The sequence below is a fragment of the Sabethes cyaneus genome, chromosome 1, assembly GCF_943734655.1.
Source record: "Sabethes cyaneus chromosome 1, idSabCyanKW18_F2, whole genome shotgun sequence".
In the NCBI taxonomy this organism is placed as follows: domain Eukaryota; kingdom Metazoa; phylum Arthropoda; class Insecta; order Diptera; family Culicidae; genus Sabethes; species Sabethes cyaneus.
Genome location: NC_071353.1, coordinates 114,572,735 through 114,592,879, shown reverse-complemented (window position 1 = coordinate 114,592,879; position 20,145 = coordinate 114,572,735). Strand labels below are relative to the sequence as shown.

The window sequence follows — 20,145 nt, the reverse complement described above, 5'->3', positions numbered from 1 at the left end:
TTTCGTTCTAGCTCTTCAAACACCTACTTTACAATGGAATTCTATATAACATTGACCGTAAAACTTATTAATAATGTACATGGATATTGTTGGGCTGATGTATGTAGGACTGATGGAAACTCAAATGATGCAACTATAGTCTGATTCAAAGGACTGCTGGTGAGCTCGTTCTATTTTTATCCATATAAATTTCATTTCATTGAATGATGCACGGTAGAAAGGTTTTAATAGTAATGTGCATATAAAAAATCAAGAAAGCAAGGGCCAGAAGTCAGGCACGGACAAAAAAAGGAGATACTGAATACGATGACTACATGACAATTCACCGACAAAAATCTCGAGCTTAATTCAGGCAAATAAGTCCTATTGGTCCGAGGAACGGCGTTCAATTGACTCGCTATGTTTAGTTCGGCCGGCTTATTTTGCATGGTTAACTCGCGAGTCGGGCTGAGAACACATTAGCAATACGCCGCAGCCCATCAACTCGCCCAACAAAAAAATATTAAATTCCATATTAAAGTCAAATTTCAACTTTCATTTTAAATCCATTTTCAAGTCCAATTCAATTCCAATTACAAATAAAAACTTGAAATTCTATGTTTATTCTAATTTCAAGTCTAATTCCAAGTAAAACTTCTAATTACTAAAACTAAACTAAACTAAAAACTAAAAATTACTCTAAATTTAGGTCCAATTCAAATCCCACTTTAAGTTCGATTTCGAGTTCAATATGAAGTAAAGCTTCAAGCCCAAATTATTCCAAATTTAAGTCTAACTTAATATCCTATATCAGATCCGGTTTCTAATTTCTAATCCAGTTCCAAGTCTAATTTCGGGTAGGGGCCTCACCTTTTGTGTATGTCTGGGCACGCTGGATGCTGTGTTTAAGAAATTTTCCTTTAAAATCGCGTGTAATGAAAACTTCAAGTTCTATTATAGTAGTTTTAAAGAAGAACAAAGTTTTGAAGCACCATTGAACAAACCGCACGTGTAATAATAATAGTAATATGCTACCCAAGCACCTGCCTAACTTCATTGTTTTTTTTTTCATATTCCCCTAAAAAAAACAGTGTTATTAGGTTGCGCAATCGCTTGCAGTGACCACCTACTACAATAATCGATAGCTGGCTAATCAGCAAATACCAATACCACTGACAATCTCCGTTGAAACAAACCGATGACTAGCCCGTCCAGAATCAAATTTAAAATCGAACAATTAAACTCAAATCAACCCTAAAATAATACACCGGAACAAGCCTTAATCTAATCTAGCACTTCGATTGGCGCCATTCTGATATCGGCCATATCGGCTAGCAAGGCAAGCAAACTTTATGGCCCTTCGAGGACGAACCGCAAGCGAGCAAAAACAACACAACAATATACGACGGAAGTTTCTCACATTTTCTACCTTCACAGGACGGAAGAATACAGCTGACGGCATCATGTTTATGTAACTTTCTTCAGTTTATTTTACATACGTGATTTCCTGTTGTGGCCTTACAGTATTTCTTCTTCTCTTGTGTTCCTCCCACTCCAGTATAATTGATGTATTTGAATAATACTATATAAACTGTTTGTTTAATTCTTTCATTCGGGGTTTAATTAATGATTATTATGTACTTTTATATTTATCAACTTCGAATGCGCGTTCATTCAGACTCGGCGATGTCTCGCTGTAGAGCGGTATTTTTCAGGGAAAATGAGTGACTGTCTTCGCTCGTTTCGATACGCACAGCGGCTTCAGTTTGTGAAATCGGATAATGCACTATACTGGTTGTAGGTATATATTGTTATACGTGTGAATGTGTGTCGCTTATGAAGTCTGGTTTAAAATCATGATCCATCGTCTCTGTCACCGATTATCCTTATCCGTCTTCTTCAGGTGTTCCTCAAGAACACTTTTTTTTAAAAAAAAAAGAAGTTTGTAAGACAGTCTCCCGGTTTTGACAAGTTTTACACTTTATTCGAACGTTGCTCTATACAAGGATTGTTTTACTTACATCATCATTCATTCATTCATTTCGGTGCTGGGAGTGATTTGTCTTCTATTAGGGAAGATTAGAGTTTTTTTTCGGGACATTCTCGTACCTATGTATTCGTTTCCTGGTAAGAGTAAATGATTTCAACAAACTAATTTTTGTTTGTTTTTTTTTATATTACGATAAAAATCAAATGATTTTTATATGTTTACCATTATATATATATGAATATATAAAACAATCCAACGCGTTCTGCTTGTGTGTTTTATTATACGCTTGATTTATTTTTTACTGTTATATTTTACCTTTTTTATTCAATAAATACCTATTCCTTAAAGATGTTTATACACACTGCAAGGTAATTTTTTTTTGAAGAACTGACACATACAGGTTTCTACACAGTTGCCTTTTTTTAAAAAATAGGCTAATAATCATACGAAAACAATTTCATACATATGATTGTTAGTTCAACAATCACATAACTAAGTAGGCGATCAAAGCATGTTCCTGTTTTCAACGCAGAATGATTTCATTCTGAATCTTCTAAGTAGGATTTACTTTCTTAGGCCTGAATATTTGAGACCGAAAAATTGATCTTTGTTATAAAAATAAACCATTGTTTTTTGATTACTATTATTTACGTAAGAACCGTCGTTTGACAAAACTAGTATTGGAAAGAGCTGCAAATAGTTATACTTTTACAACAACAGAACCAGATGGAGCATTGACGAACAGCTCTTGAACCACGAACAGATCGATAGATAATAATTAGCATAGTAAACTGGACGCCCAATACCATTTGGCAGCACTAGATTGCGGTGAATTATTATCATTTTCCCATTTTACATGCGGGTGTTACACACGTACACATTTTGAAGACGTTAAATTCAAAGTGTTTGCTAACTAATTCAATGTTTTTTTTTCTCCCGCGTCCAATCAAACTGAGAGATGAATTATAGAGCCGTCTAATTTTTTTATACTGCATTCTGTTCAATAGCTTGCAACTATGGATGTATAAAATGCCATTGTTCATATGTTAGTCATTAATTTTTAATTGTAAAATTTACAACATTTAAGAAAAATCTATTTCTCTCATATTTATAATTTCGATTTTCATACGTTTATGAAACTACTTTTGCTCAAGCAAACTTACACAAGGCAGCATCCATCATCGGCAAACATCCATTCCACGCTCATCCATATTCAGATTGAATGTAATAAATCGAAACACGTATTTTTATCTAGTGTGCAGCGTTAAAGAAATGAAGCGCCATTTTCTGAAATCTCTCTTACAAATCGTGTTCTAGGCTAAAAATAAAAACCGTCCAAAAATCAGACCAAATTCGTCAAGCGACCTAACACTTAACCTCCCTTTTGTGGGATTAAGGAAATCAAACGACCTCCGGAACTCTCCGATAGCACAACAATTAACCATATACAAATGTAACAATTCGAACATGATACAATACACCGGGGTGTTTAAGGTGATGTTTTCTTTTAAAACATGAGAAATCAGGTTGAAACGAATACTCACACATTGTGACCACCGTAGAACGGTGTAGTCACGTTTGCAGTCGCGTGGCCATCTTCTTTCGAACTGCTGCCAATGGAGACTACATGGCTTTGCGGGAGCAGGAGATAGGAAAGGGATCGTAGGGTATCGGTCATAGCAGCCAGTACGGTTGGACAACAAGAGGTGGTGGCTTCACCGGCAGCGGAAGAAACGGATTGAGCCACACTACCTCCAGGGCTCCGAGTTTCTACATTCCGCTGATGGTGGTAATCGTTTTGGTCATAGACATGGCTGTTCTGGTACTGGTAAAAGGCAGTCGTGATGTATAGGGAGTCGTCTCAGGTTTTATAAATTCTGTCGTTCCTACAATGAGAGAAAGAGAGAGAAATTCGAAATGGCATAAGGTAATGAGGGTAGCCTTCAGCAGTGTGAATCCAAAGTGTACACCAAAACCAATTGTGCAGAATAAATCTATAGTAAAAGCATTAAAAATCAAACTACAAACATGCAGAAATCAGAGACGCACCATAGTAAATTCCAACAGCCGTTTTTTGGTTCAATAATACTTCTAATCTAATCACTGTACTCGACAGTTTATAGCACTATTCTATGGCACCACCAATCACTCTTCGCAATAGGAGCCAAGACGCGATCGTATCGCTTTACTTCGATATTACCAGCAAGCAAGTCCGGGGCTAGATATGAAGAGCTGCACACAATCAACTGTTGCGTATCTTGAATACGTCTGCAAATGCTGTAAGGTCAACACTAACTCACCGTCTTATCACAGTTTGATAAATGGTAAACTGGACTCTACTCTTATTCACCTCCCGCAAAGACTGATTTTCCAATTCGAGTTAGCTAACCGGAGGTCTCAGTAATTTTTAATTTAGTTTTATAGTTTGTATCAATTAATTCAGAACATTTACACACATTTGAAACAGAAAATAATAAATTCCCCGTAGGGGACAAGGAACCGATTAATCAGGAAACGCTTATTTTCTGAAGTTTTTGGAGCGTTTTAGTAGAATACGAAGTCTGGAAATTAAATAAAAAGAAAACTTATCCAATTTAATTCTACTATGTATGTTTTACCCTTGACAGATACGTATTTCGCCTTTCGGTTCGAAAACAGACACTGAGGAAGCGAAATACGTATCTGTCAAGAATAAAATATAGGTACATAGTAAAATTAAATTGGATAAGTTTTCTTTTTATTTAATTTCCAACACGTATTCCAATCAATTGAAAATAAACGAACTTAAAATGCAGTCTTTTCATACTTTGGATCTTTGGATAAGAACATCATCTTGAATCAGTTAACCATAAAATGTAATTCATACAAACACAATTTGCTGTGTTTTCGACAAGAAATATGATGAATTAAGAATTGTTGTCAAAAAACCATACATTTTTTCAGCAGCTAAAGAGAATCGCCACCTAGTTACTACAGCATTTCTAGAAGTCAAGCACACGAGTTCTCATTCTCATATGTCCATAATTAATTTTTTCTTAGTAAGTCTGAAATAGATCAGTAAAAAGCAGGATTGGTTACTTAAGAAAGCTGTTTGATAATTAAAATGCGTTCCTGCCGCTTAACATTAGCTCCAGCACCTCAATTTTTAATAGAAAAAATCAGAAGCTTAGCTTAATAAAAAATGACTTTCAGTGGTCTAAAGAACTAAAGTTGTCAAGAAGGTTGATAAGCTGATATCCGCCACTTAGTCAACCCATTCCTTATAAAAATAAAAGTAAAACAATCAGTGATCTGCTTAGACTGCTTAAAATAGGCTCCGTACCCTAGGTAAATCTTACTCTAGCCCCTTATCTAGCAACTTCTGTCCCTACCGCCTCGTGTTACCAGCCAGAATACGAACATCGTTAGCGGAGATCGGGTAACCAACCCCGGTAGAAATTAGGGTCGTACAAGGAAGGAGGCACAGTGTTGTCGCGGCACTTAGATCCACGAGAGAATGTGTCTATATCGTTCCGTCATTTCAGCATCATCAGCGTACACTGACCGCACGAAGGTAGACCCGACGATGAGAAGGAAGCATTCCACGCGAGGCTGGAGGCAACGTACGACAACTGCTCGCCACGGGACATCAAGACCGTTATCGGGGATATGAATAATACCCAGGTCGATAGGGAAAAAATGTATCTACCAGTGCAGTGATAGGACCCCATAGTCTGCAAACCGACACGAATGATACCGGCCAACGATGTATAAATTTTACGGCTTTCCGAGGCATGGTGATCCGAAGCACCTTTTTCCCATGCAAAGATATCCCCAAAGCAACCTGGAGGTCACCTGACCAACTTACAATGAACCAGATTGACCACGTTCTCGTAGTCAAACATACGTTCCCTACGGGGTGCGGATATTGACTCTGACCATCACCTAGTAGTAGTATGTGTGCGCTCATAACTGCCAACCGTATTCCAGAGACGTCAAAGTCGTCCTTCTCGGTTGAACATCAGGCAGCTAGATAACCCGCAATCTGCCAAGAACTACACGCGAATAATGCATGGGGTACTGCGTTTTTCCGAGGTGCAGAATATGCTCGGCCATCGGAGAAGTACTAAGTGAAGAGCCCTGGAGTATACAAAATAATTGGTTTGATGGGGAATGCCCACAAGCGGTGGAGAAAAAAATGCTTGGAAAAATTATCTGAGCATTACCATTAGGGAGAATTTGGCAAAATACCGACTAGCAAGGAACCAGCTGACCACGATCTTGAGGAGTAAAGAGTGTCAAAAGGAGAACAGAAATCGTGAAGAACTAGAACAGCTATTCCAATTTAATAACATGCACAAGTTTTACGGGAAAGGGAACCAAACTCGTAAGAGCCAAACACCGAAACCTGATTGACCCTATTGTCACAGTCACCTCACCTCACCTTACCTCACTTCTCTCACGAGCCCTTTTCTCATAGTCACCCTCATATCACCTTACAGGCCTCATTTGCTTTGTACAGTCACCCAGGAGAGCGGAGTGACCTAGGTGACTTTCAGAATCGCAAATTGTGCTCTTTCCCAAAAAATTTAGGTGAGGTGACTGTGGGAATAGGGCCCGATATGTGTAGGGACGAGGGAGGGAATCTAATCACAAACAAGCGCGAGCTGGTCGACAGGTGGAAGCAGTTCTTCTATGCACGTCAATGGCGAAGTTGCAGAAGAAAGTAAAAGAGAAGTTAACCCAGGAGCGTTCATAGAAGATAGTAATGTAGATGCTGGTATATCTCCAAGAAGTCAAACGAAGACCAACAAAGCCATTGATAAGGACCACTTACTGGCAGAGCTTTACTTTTATAAACATGGACGAGAAACGCTGGCAACGGCTCTACACTAGGTTATTTTCAAGGTTTGGAAGGAAGAAAAGCGACCGGAGGAATGGATGGAAGGAGTGATTTGTCCCGTCTACAAAAAGGGCGATCGGTTCGACTGCTGCAACTATCGCGACATAACGCTAATAAACACCGGCTGTCACCGATAGCAAAAACTTCCGTAGGGAATAACCAGACGGACTTCATGGGTCTCGTACAACGTGTTCACGCATCACATCTTCATTGATTTCAAAGCAGCATACGATACAGTCGATCGAGACCAACTATGGTAGATAATGCACGAAAACGGTTTTCCGTATAAATCGACGCGACTGATCAGAGCTACTTTGGAACGCAATCTACGGCGGACTGAAAGCGGAGTCTAGGAGAATTGGGCTAAAAATAAATACGTTGAGGACCAAATACATAGAAGAAAGGCGCTCAAAGGAGACAAACGCGTGCGTGAGTTGAGTTGAGTTCGTGTAGTTGGGATTGCTTGTAGTTGGGACACCAGTAAGGAGATCCTGCGCCGCATTCACACGGGAAATCGGGGCTACTTTGCCCTTCACAAAACGCTATCAAGAAACATACGAAGCTAACGATGTACAAATCCTTTTTTAGACCGGTAGTTCTTTGCGGACTTGAAGCGGTGAAGTTGCTCACGGAGAACATACGCGCCTTTGTCGTGTCGAGAAGTAAGTACTGCGGACGATATTTGGCGGAGTAGAAACTGAAAGCGGAGAGTGACGGAGAAATTCCCATCGTACACCTGGCGAATGTCGGTAGGCTACGGTGGCCCGAACCAGATCGAAAGTGATTTGTGACTTCTGAGACGACTGGGAAATTGGCCCAAGATCGAGTTGAATGGAGACAACTGCTTGGAACAGCACGAGCTATCCCGGTTGTAGGCTGCTAACGACGACGACCGTCCGATCCAACAGTTGGAGAAAGTTTCAATTCCGCGGCGGCCGATGTGATCTAAGGTCATCTAAGGTAAGGTTGTTTAACGAAAGGCCAAGAAAAGGAAGCCACTCAATTGCAGTGGATATTTCTGCAATCGTCAAACTTTAAGCAGTAAATACGCTGGAGAATTTTTTCGAGAATAGTTCATAAACCTACTTTAAGTTGCTCGTTGTTTTATACCCATACCACCCAACATAACCGAGGGTAGACCGACATGTTACTGCCGCGCATTAGAATGGTACCAAGGTGTGCGAATGATCGATATGCTGTAGCTCGTGCTGCTGGTAGACTTTTCTTGTATAACAAAGTGCTATCGTAAATAATTTCATATGGAACATTGCGCTTCTACGATGCGGAATCCACCGTTAGCCAAAATGGTCCAGATCATTAAAGCGGTTGATCGATTAACTCCGAAGAGAAACATTTTTCTGCAATGCGCAGTCTCAGCATTTCAATGTTTTGACACATGGCCTCAAAGTACGTTATTCGATTTCCTACGGAATTGGGGCGAACCAACCCCTGGTTTAAAACCCCATTAAAAATAGTTAATGAATAAATAAATCCTACGGAACCTTATCGCTTGCACAAGGATCTTGGAAGGGATACCATCGGAAAACCGTGAGAAGCAGCTTTGGCTCGAAGACGAAGATGTCAACAGAGTGATTAAAACATCGGGGCTCCTGTGGGACCCTGTGATTGTTGACTTTCTTTTTCGAGTTCAAAATTTGCAACGAAGCGTCAAGTGTTGCGCGAAATAGTAAAATTGTTCGACCCTCGGCTTGATATTTTAACTTCGGCTGATCGTAATGCTGGCTAAGTTAATAATGCAGTGGAAATGACGGAAAGAGCTTAGCTGGGATGACGCTATTCCCAGTGAAAAACTCGTGATCTGGAGGAAGTTGAGCATTGAACTATGTGAAATTAATAATAGGAGGATGTGTCGCAGTAAGTAACCTGATCACGTTTGAGTTGCACGGATCCTCCCGAGGAGCTTACGGATGCTGTATTCATTTGCTGAGCATGAACGCTGGCGAACCCGTTAATGTAAGGCTAATTTGCGGGAAGTCGAGGTTGGCGCCGTTGAAGTAGTTGAATCGAGAGGAGAAGGCAGATACGCCGCCATCGGAGATGACAATTCCAAGACTTGCGCTGTGCGCAGAAGAATTATTGGAAGTACTACTTAACAGTACTTAAGCCTTAAGGCGCGAAGCCTTGGTGTCATAGGGTGTTCCATCAGAAGAATTAATGAAAAGTGAACTGTAATGAAATGCCCGAAGACAAAGTTGGAGATACAAAAAAGCAAAGTCTTGTGTTACAAACGTATTTAAGACTTAACCCTTCTTTATCAACAGAGTTTGCAGCCGGTTATTAGAATAGACAATTACGGGGCTAGTGCAACGATCCTACTAACTCTAGCAGCATCGCCCAGTGGCTTGGTAGACTAGCATCGTACCTCGAAGATAATTGGCCTGTAAAATTTTCTTTCTTCTCTGAAGAAAGAAAACAATAGTAATTGTGTGATCAATGTTTCCGCGGAGACTGTTGCAGTAATGGCGCGGGATTACCGATTATATGAAATGAGTGATTTTTGAAAAATGCACAGAGTGTTTGGAATGAAAACCATTTTATTTACAATGGCAGTGTAAACCGAATCGGTGCTCAGCGTAGAAGAGCTAATCTAGCCAGTAGTGATTACCGTTACCATTGGTGGCAAAGGTGAAGATCGAGCAACATGTGATGTATGCGGAGAAGATAGAGGAAATTCGGCCAAGTAGACTCGTGAAAGGCAAGGTACGCCATCCTCATCGCATCTTTGACACGAAGGAAGGAGTGCTTCGGGTTGGTGGTCGGATTAGGTATTCTGATTTGCCGCTGGATCGGATGCGTCCCATGATGCTGTCAAAGAAGTATCATTTCACTGACTTGCTGATTAATACGATTCACCTAGAGCAACAACACATCGGATTAAACGGTTTTCTTGTGGAAGTTCGAAAACAGCTTTGGTCTGTGAACGCAGGGCGTATGACCAATCGTGGATGAAGAATATATGGCAAGTGCTTCCAACCAAAACCGAAGAATATCATGCAATACATGAGAGATTTACCGAGTGTGCGCTTTACAACTGCTGAACCATTTTCGTGAACTGACATTGACTACAATCGGCCGTTTCTTCCGGAGGAAGACCGCTTCAACACACCTAAGAAGGCGTTTATATGTGCATTCGTGTGCTTATGCACCGCGGTGATTCATCCAAACCTGGTGGATTCATTGGCGAAAGATGGTTTTTAGCAGCTTTGCGTCGTTTTGTCCGTCGCAGAGGTAATGTAGCCGAGATACGATCAGACAACGGCATGAATTTTGTTGGAACTGAGCGTCAATTAGAAGATTTGAGAAACTTGTTAGAATCGCCGACGATTTCTGCCAGTCTCGTAGTATCATTCGGAAAGTTATACCACCCCAGGCTTCCCATCAGGGAGGTCTCTGGGAGGCAGCGGTTAAGTCCGTAAAGAATTACTTGGGCAAGTTTCCCAATGAATAGTACCTGACATGTGAGGAAATATGCACCTTAATATACTAAATTGAGGCAATTCTCAATTTGCGCCCAATAGTTTAGCAGCGCGATGAACCTAAACACCATCAAGGCCTGAACCCAGGGCATTTCATAGTAGAACGTAAGTTAACAGCAATTGCGGAACGGTTCTATGATGGTCTGAAGGAGTCGAAATTGTCCCGATATCAATTAATTAGGAGGAGAAAGCAAGCGTTTGGTCTACTGAATGGTGGTCTACAAAACCGGGGCAAGTGGTTTCAGGATCCTACCTTGCTACGTAATGGTTTGTTACTTGTGCTGAAAGAGATGATGAACAGAAGATTGGATCAAGCCATCCGGCTCCCGTGGGAGAATGTTGACAAAAAAATTGAGCGTGCAGCGTGCGTAATTAATGTGCAGCGCAGCCCTATGCTAGCCCGCCCAGTTAGTTTCGAGGTACGATGCTGCTCTAACAAGCTAATCGTCGTATGTTCGAATCTTGGTTGGGCGGTGCTGCTAGGGTCAGTAGGATTGTTGCTCTAGCTCCATAATTGTCCTAACTCTCTAATATAACCGACTGCGAAGTCCGTGTCAATAAAAAAGGGTTAAGTCTCAAAAACGTTTGTAACCCAAGTATCGTTGTTAAGTATCGAAAAAGCTAATTTTAGATAAGTGTTCAACTGTGAAATCGCAATTAATGAAAGACATATTTTGATAATTAAAGAGACGCCTAGATTCCTGTACTCACACACACATCACACTCAAATACACATACACACAGCATTATACCAATGAAAACCAAACAATAAATATTACCGTAAAAACTATTTACATAAATGATAGTAGAAGCCAATGTAAATAAGTACGACACAATGATGCCTATAGTGTTCTTCATCTTATCGCGAATTTAGCGATCATTTAGCGATAGTAGGGAAAACACAACAGCAACAGTCTAGTAGAGATCTAACAGTAAAATACATACGGATTAGGCATTTACAGGAGTGGTACTAGCTTAATTCTAAATATAGTAGCCGGAAGAGATAGATAGCAAAAGAGCGACAGACGCCGTAGCACACTAGCACAATGCCAATTATTGTAGTAGTAGTAGTAGTAAGGCGTAGACGAGACTGGATGATGCATGATGTGCGAAGAAAGGAGCCCCTACACCACACACGCAGAGAATACGCCCACCACCCGTCAGCCGAGATCTTGCTGCGCTTCGGAACGGTATATTGCCGCCCGGTAACTGTACCTGTTGGACGCCGCGCTGCCACCGATTGGCCCGGAGGTGTGACTACTGTCCGATCCGATGGTTTGCAGCTGGAACTGCTGCTGGCTCTGCTGACTCAGCGGTTGCTGCTGGATGATGGCTTGGTTTGCGCCCGCGCTGCCAAAGCTGCCACCAGCACCACCGGTTGAGTTTTGCCGATTTCGCTGCAATATTTCGTCGGTTTCCATCAGAACGCTGCTTTCGCCCAACGTCAGCAGATTCTCGAAATCCAACGCCTGATCCGAATTCATGCGGGAACTGAGCAGATAGTAGTACGTTTTGTAGCGTTTTAACTAGAAGAGTTAAAAGGTAATCATAAATTAGAATGTACTAAATTTATATGGACTGCAATATTACCTCGTAGAGTAGATAAGCCTCCTTTTCTTTGTAGTTTTGTAGGGCTAGTCCCTTCGTTGGAATTGATGATCGTTTGTGCTCTGCGAGTAAATTTTCAAGCTTGTTGACCTGCTCCTCATGGGATGCCAGTTGTTCTCGCTGAAAAGATAAAACTCCAGTTTCATAAGCTGCAAGCCTTAATCAAGCGGCAAACCTACCAGTAACAGCTTAGTGTGCGTACAGGGTAGCAGCGGCCGTTGGAAACGCTTTTGGCTACCAACACCACCCTCAAGCGGAGGAGCAGAGAACGATGCACACACGAAATTGATCGTATCGATCCACGATTGCAGCTCCTTGGAATCACTAGTCTGAAACAGATACTCGGACTGATCGGCCGTCTGCAACCGAAAGACGTGCTGCTTTTTGGTGTAGTCGCTAGCCTTGGTAGCAAGCGCATGATGGATGCGAATAGCGTTGTGCACATTGTCCGACATCTGGTTTTTACGAAAACCGTGCTCATCCTTGTGCAGATACAGAACCAGATCGCGCAGGGTGCAGTAGAACATCTTCCACGACCGCTTACCGAATGGCGCTGTAAGAAAAGCACAACAACCTGCGTCATAGGCGTGACTGTGATACGGGAGTGGAGAGAAAGATTTGCAACTCGAGGGATCGCATTGGTGCATATTAGTATTTTAGTGCATGCAAAAGAAGGTTTCTACAGCCAGGTAAGGTAATCTACTTGGTTTGATCTGATCATACGTAATAAAAGGTGTTAAAATCTATTAAATTTTAGACTAGCGCATCCAAAATTCTACTGTACACCACCACCTCCAAGGTGGATGGTTGAGACTTACTTTTCTTATAGTTTGTATCGTAGCAGCACTTCCGCATCACGTAACCTTTCTTGTACTCGATCGCAGCCGGCTGCGGAGGGTCTAGGAACGGATTTGGACCCACCGGGGGTCCCTGTAAACTTCCACCGGTACCACCGCTACCACCGTTTCCACCCATGCTACCCTCATTTCGGCCAACGCCACCTTTCTGCTGATCTGGAGAATCATCATCCCTGCGGAAACAAATGAGTTTGAGGACTCAGTACACAGCAAAAATATAATAAATTGGTTAACAAACTTACAAGGCCCATTCGAGTGGTTGTGATTTGATTGCCTGGTACAGTTGCTTTAGAATGTCCTTTGGAAAGTTTTCGCCATCGTTCAATTCGCTCAAATTCTCGATAAACTCTGAGCAGGTCATTTTACGGCCAATATTTGGACCGTGCAAATCCGTGTTTAGCAGCATTATTGCACATGTCAAGGTATGAACGGCGTCTAAAAAAAATAGATGCGATGTAGTTCACAACAGTTATATTGGCAACTGCCCACTTTACCTTGTGAGTTAAAAGAACCCGGATTGCAGTCAAGATAGCGCTTAGAGAAGTGCACCAACACCCGCTCTCGTTCTTGCGTTTCGCCAGAAAGAGAGAATTGTTTCAGAAACAGTCGCAGAGCTTCGTCGAGTGTTAACCTTTCGAACAGGAAAAATTTCAAGTACTCATCAGCTACCGCCCGACTGAAATCGTTGCTGGAAGAAAAGGGAATAATTAAAACATGCTTAAAAACATCTTAAAACAATCTTTAAAAAAGCGTACTTTTTACTGAGATGTCTCGAGACATCGCTCTTCTTAAACCCTTCCAGATAGTACAACCGTTTGGCCAGACGCTCGGCCGACGGGAGATCCACAGCCTTCGGAGAATAGTGGAACGAATGCAACGAATCAACATCGCTTCCATCGTCCGAAACCGGGGGCGACGATTCCCGGCCACCACCATTGCCAAATTGACCGCCGCCATCTTGTCCCATCAGCTGGCTGGCCGGCATATCCTCGGTCAGTGTTGCCAGTTCATCTTCCGAATCTTTAAGCTCGGAATAGCGAAGACCGTCGTGGTGCTGGAGCTGTTGCAATTGTTGCTGCATTCCCTTAACCTGTATCACAATTTTATGATCACGGTCACGATCGCGATCGTGCACTCGATGCGTTGTTTCAGAAACCAATATCGTTGAGTCAGAATCGCTAGGATCGCTGATGGCCATCGCAGCTAGATCGCGAGTGCTCAGCAAATCGTGCTCGTCCTGGTAGTCCGGGCTGGAAATATTCGACACTGCTTCCGACACGCTTTGATCCAGGGCCCCTCCGCAGTTCGCATTCTGACCAGGACCACTGCCATTTTGACAGCTAAGACTCTGCAAGTTACTGTGCGTTCCATTTCCTCCTCGACCCCCGTCGAAGCCACTGTTGCTATACCCATTGTGGGTATTATCGTTGGCACCCTTGGAACCGCCCGATGAGGACATCACAGATGAAGAAACTGAGGTTGGCGAAGCCGGACTATCGCTAGCCGATCGCTGCGGTGACGAGCTCATCGAGCTGGAATGCGAGATGGGGGATGTTATGATTCCCGTTCCTATTGTGCCTCCACCTCCACCGTTAGCTTGCGATATCGGAGCATTGTATGTCCATACTATTCGATCGTGGTCGGAGCCCTACGAAAAAAATTAAGCAAATAGATTTAAACTGACATTGTTCCTGGAATTAGTACGTACCTGCGGTTCCTCCGAATCATGCCGGGTATCCAGCAATGTATTCAGCGAACTGTTGACATCCTCGTCGATGTCTATTGGCACTACTGCTCCAATTCCACCTTCTCGCTGTGTCTGCTGCAAGTGATCCTCTGATCGGCTGGTTCGAAAACCTGCTGCGTCGCATTTTCGTACGACGGCTGCGGATCCACTCATGCTGGCAGCGACAACGGAAACTCCTGCTATTATACCACCACCACCTCCACCGCCACTGGTCGCCGATTGATTGTTACTACTGAGATGTGGATGGTGCTGGTGATGGTGGTGGTGGTGGTGATGATGTGGATGATGAATGCCGCTACCGCTGCGACGAACAATTTCCTGCGCACCTGATTCCGGACTGGTTGGAACCGAATTTGCCAGTAGCATTTCCCTTTTCTTCAGGGAAGAAGAGTACCCATCCAGTATAGGTGCAGCCGAGAGGGATGTCGGTGACGTTGGCACAGAATAGCTCATCTCCGGTGAGCTTTCACTCTTGACGGTTGTACCATTGCCTCCGGAGGACGAAGACGATTTACTTCTTTCTTTACCGCTGGTAGAGTTATGGAAGTGTCGAAAATCGCCATTTGTAACAGCTGTGCTGTTACTATCAACGCTATCGGTTCCCGCTCCAACGGCATTTGATGCCGGATCTACAATTAGAGCACCGCTACCGGCACTATTACTACTGCCAACCAGCCCCGGGCGAACGTCTCGTCGAACAGAGTTACGTTCGCCCAGCAACGAGGATGACACACAGCCACTTGTGTTTGTTCGATTACTGCCCAGATCCATCAGATCATCAGCATTCTCCTCTTCTTCATCTACCGCGTCGACACTGCTTCCTCCACTGTTGCTACTGCTACCAATGGTGTGCCCACCGGTAGCAGCAGCATGCGCAGATCCGCTATTGTTATGACTCTCTTCCACAAAGGGATTATTGTTGTGATTGTTATTATGATTGCTACCGATCCCGCTGAGTTTTTTACTGCTACTGTTGACTATCGATTCTATCGAGCTGCCCGTATTCTGATCATTTTGATCTTGTATTGCCGCCTGCTGTTGCTGGTTTCGACTCTTTTTCGACGAGTGTTCCACTTGGGATTGATTCTGCACTTTATCCTGATTTTCCGAGTAGCTCTCGCTCGACGGCGACGACGGAGAAGAATCACATTTGGCGTGGGGCGCAATTGCACCGTTTTTCCGCTTCGTACTTGCCCGATGACTGGGCGAGTCTCGCAAGCTGTCAATCTGAAATAGCAAAATAATAATATTAATCTAATCGATCAGTGCAGTCACTTTAGAACGGTGTATTTACCTTTGCCTTGGCTTGCGGCAATATTCCGGAGCTCTGCGGTGTTCTCGAGAGATTCAGAATCAGGTCACCGGTCATCATGAATGCTTCGAAGCCCTTTTTCGGCGGTTGCTGTTGTTGTTGCGATGGAGACTGCTGGTAGAATGCCGACGCTGACGATGAATACTGATGGCTGTAGTGATGGCTCTGCTGGGTGGTGACTGTCCCGTTGGCAGTCGGTATCTGCGAGGGGCGAGGGGCTTTAGAACCGTGCGGCGACTGTGGAGCGCTCCAGGAATTTTTGGTGGCCTGCACGGCCTGAGGAATGCGGGACGGTCGGCATGACGGATCGGACGTACAAACCCGGTGGCCGTATCGGCCAGCAGTGCTGCCACCCGTCAGCGCGGGTGACTGAATACGACTCGGACCTCGCTCGGACAGTGGCGAAGCCGGCGAGTGGCGGTTGTAAATTGGCGACGAGGGATTCGAGTTCTGCAGCTGATGGCCGTCCGAGTGCGGATGTTGATTGCTTATGGAGGCCAGGTACTTGCGGACGTGAGCTTTGATTTTAGGGTCTGGAAATAGAAGGTACGTTTTAATATGTCACGATCTCGTTAGTGCTTATCATTCGCTGAAAAGTAACCATTTATATTGCTGTAGTGCTCGGAATCGGCTAAGATGAAATTTGTCCGTTCGCTTTTAAAATCCATTGTGAAGTTAAAAATCATTTTTCAAAAATAACATAATCATTTTCCCCCAGTTGAGAAACGAAACAAAACAAATCTGTTCGTCACCGAAGTGATCAAACAACTGGCCGAATCATGCTAGCTCGTGTACTGGTTGTGTGGTTCGCTATACGAGTACAGATACATATTTATGTATGTTGTATAACAGCAGCGCAACTGATAGTAGCATTAAAAATATAATGTCGTAGATAAAAAAATGGCGATGGAATGTGCTTTGATGCGGGTGGGCCATAAATAAGCAAGGTTTTATGTTCTACTAGAATGGAACGCTGAAAGTGTTTTGGCAACGTTCGTTTCATTATATGCAGCATTTATTATTAGGAAGTTTTATGTACAATTTTGACTCATTCTCAGCAATAAGTTATATTAAAAATTTGAAGAGATTCTTTTAAACTTAACCTGAGACGTGCCCTTTTCGGACATACTATGAGACACTGGAAAACTTCTACTGCACACACAGCCTAGCATTCTACAGGTCCTAAATAGTCAACACCAACTGCTTTGAATGGTCTTTTACGGGAAATAAGGGATTGTATAGGTACTCTGCACCACACACATTCTCTTGCCACCTGCCGAATAACGGCGACGTTCATTTGGCCGTTTTTAATCTGAACAATGGGGTTCAACGCTGGTACCAAGACGACGAGAAGGCAGTAAAAAGAAAATATTTTTGCTGTATTGAGAACAAATAGAACGATGAAAAAATGTGACTAAAAGACTAAAAATGAAAACCCAACTGTGAAATAACGACGAAAAAGCGCCAAAACAGCAACAAAAGCTGCGACAGAAACAGCAAAAAATGCCGAAAAAGCGACATAAAATGCCAAAAGTATGCATGAAAAAAAGTTGACGAAAAGACAATGAAAAGATGAACAACAAAAACACGACAAAGAATAACAAAAAGTCGTTTAAAAAGCGTTCAAAAGGCGACAAAAGGAAGAACGACACAAAGGCAACAAGAAGATAAACGTTTTTGTTGTCTTCACAATAAACAAGATAGCGAAAAAGACAACGAAAACATGACAAAAAAGCAAAAAAAAAGTGAAGACGAAAAGACACCAAAACAGCAACAAAAAAGTCGACAAATACGGCAAAAACCGCTGAAAAAAATAACAAAAACAGACGCAAAGACGACGAATATACAATGAAAATACAACAAAAATACGACAAAGACACGGCAAAATGATGACGAATACGAAGAACACAACAAAGAAATGACAAGCCAATGAAAAGGCGTCGAAAAGACGACGAAAGTACAACGAAAAGACAGCAAATAGACCACCAAAAGCCGACGAAGAGGCAAAAAGATGACGGAAAGAGGACGAAAGAGTGATGGCAAATAGGCGAAAAGCCCATTGAAAAAAGACGGATGACGACAAAAACATGATGACAAGCCGCCGAAAAAGCGAACGAACAAAACCGCCAGGAAAGACGATATAAAGTGATAACAAATCGCTAAAAAGAAACAAAGAAACCATGTAAAGATGGCCAAAACAACAACAAAAAGAACAAAAAATACTGCAAAAAATGACAAAACGTCGTTAAAAAACTGGCAAAGGGTGACAAAACACGTTGAAAAACGACGTAAAAAAGTCGAATATACTATACAAATACAGCGTATAGACAACGAAAATACGGTAAAGAGACAGCATTTTTGTTGTTTTGACAACAAAAATAGGATGACGAAAACATGACAAAAAACTGACGAAAGGACAGCAACAAAAATATGGTGAAATGGCGACAAAAGACGATAAAAAGATGTCAAAAACAAATGAAAAAAAGACACCAAAAAAAACCCCAAAATTCGACGAAACACCAAAAAGTCGTCGAAAAAAGCGACAAAAAATGCCAAAAAAAATGAAAATACTATAAAGAGATGGCAAAAAGGCCATTTGAAAACAACAAAAATACGACGGAGAGATGACAAAAAGGCAACGCATTCGAAGAATAAACGATAATATTACGAAACAATTACGTAAAGACAGCAAGTAGAAAAGAAAAAGACAACAAAGAAGCGGCAAAAAGATAACGAAAAAGTGATGAGAAGCAGGCAAGCCACGATGGGAAACAATAAAATACAACAAAAATACGTTGAAAAGACGCCGTACCAAAGAATCGACAGAAACGATGAAAATATTGCAGGAAATGCATGAAAAGAGATGCAGGAAGAACGATGAGGAGACGATAAAATGACTGCAAAACAACGAAAAGAAATGTAAAGAAAACTACAAACGACCATAAAAGTCACAAAAGATATAATAAAAAATGACAAAAAATCACTGAAAAAAGACAACGACACACGCAAGTCGGCTTCCATTTGGAGGATCCATCTAGCACGTTGGGTCCCTCTATATTGATCTTGGTACAGGAGAAATGTTTGAAAAGAACAGATTGCAATTGCACAATTGCCTGGCAGCCTTGCGACGTGGCCGGCCTACCGTAACTTCCCGACTTTCGATAGATACATATATGATGGGAATGGCTCCAAGTAATGCCTTCTGCTCGTGATTGATACACCTCCGCCACTCTTCGTTTTTCGTTTGTACTCCATCAAAAATATTCCTTCCGTAAGCAAAGTTACAATTGCAGGCTTCTTGATCGAAGCGTTTTTCGGAGGGAAAAGTAGACCCGACTCCAATTTGAATGCATCTTTGGATCTCCTTAATCGTATTGTTGTCAAGGGTGACCATCCCAAATATACGAACTTATCAACCACTTCCAGTTATTCGCTGTCAATAGTTACTGTCCGCGGGAGACGACCGTTGTTTATTCTGGAGCCTCTCCCTGATATAGAGTAGGGCGGGGCATAAGTGCGATGTTTGAAGTTGTCATCAATTTACGTGAGATATAAAGAAGGACAACAACATAATATATTTTATAGTGATGCAGTAACTCAATGTCTTTACATTCAACTATAAATCATCTGCGGTAATAGTGTTTTGCAAAATAAATTCTTCTTTCTTCTGATCAAGTCCCGATTCGCACTGTTACCCCACTAGCGGTGCAAAAGTGCGAATACTGCGGGGCAAAAGTGCGAAGTTCGAATCCATGAAATTAGCACAACAGTAGCTAACAAAACCATATTATCTCCAATCTGCGGTATGTTTTGGTAAGGAATATTCTCAATTTGCTTGCTTTTCTATTTTGCGCTGGTGTATTGAAGCCTCCGTCAGATCGAAACTTTTCCAAACGTTTGTTTTTTGTTTCATCAGCGGAAAAACATTGTTTTCCTTCGGCCAACATCTGTAGAGCACACAGTTTTTTTGCAGATCTTTCATTTCTAGTATCTGTAATATAGTGCTTAAAGTTGTATATAATTAGCTATACATTTTTGCCTCGTCCATGAATCGCACTTTTGCCCCGTCCGTGAATCGCACTTTTACCCCGCTAAGCTCTTGACGGGGCTAGATTAAATTATGGAAAAGCGAAATATATTTTGTAAATTCTTTTCGCCGTATTTTCAAAACAGATATGTGAGTGATGTAAAACGCTGCTACAAATTTTCAACAAGTAATATTCTCCTATTGATATCGTATTTGCCGTATAACGAAAAATTACATCAAAACCGC

General features: G+C 42.2%; 1 protein-coding gene across 4 annotated transcripts in view; it reads right to left on the bottom strand.

Annotated features, from left to right (window-relative positions):
• Window positions 1-1,460: 1,460 nt before the first annotated feature.
• Window positions 1,461-20,145, bottom strand: part of LOC128732922 (PH and SEC7 domain-containing protein) — a 157,787-nt gene continuing 139,102 nt past the window's right edge. For 3 of the 4 annotated variants that reach the window (XM_053826380.1, XM_053826382.1, XM_053826381.1), the window contains 10 exons: window positions 15,855-16,405; window positions 14,522-15,787; window positions 13,569-14,461; window positions 13,308-13,501; window positions 13,056-13,248; window positions 12,775-12,986; window positions 12,136-12,530; window positions 11,939-12,076; window positions 11,564-11,874; window positions 1,461-3,855 (listed from right to left, as the gene is read on the bottom strand). In XM_053826380.1, the coding sequence (XP_053682355.1) occupies window positions 3,831-3,855; window positions 11,564-11,874; window positions 11,939-12,076; window positions 12,136-12,530; window positions 12,775-12,986; window positions 13,056-13,248; window positions 13,308-13,501; window positions 13,569-14,461; window positions 14,522-15,787; window positions 15,855-16,405 (4,178 nt within the window). In that variant the 3' untranslated portion in view covers window positions 1,461-3,830. The remainder of the gene's footprint in view (window positions 3,856-11,563; window positions 11,875-11,938; window positions 12,077-12,135; window positions 12,531-12,774; window positions 12,987-13,055; window positions 13,249-13,307; window positions 13,502-13,568; window positions 14,462-14,521; window positions 15,788-15,854; window positions 16,406-20,145) is intronic. The other variant, XM_053826383.1, reaches the window with a different exon arrangement.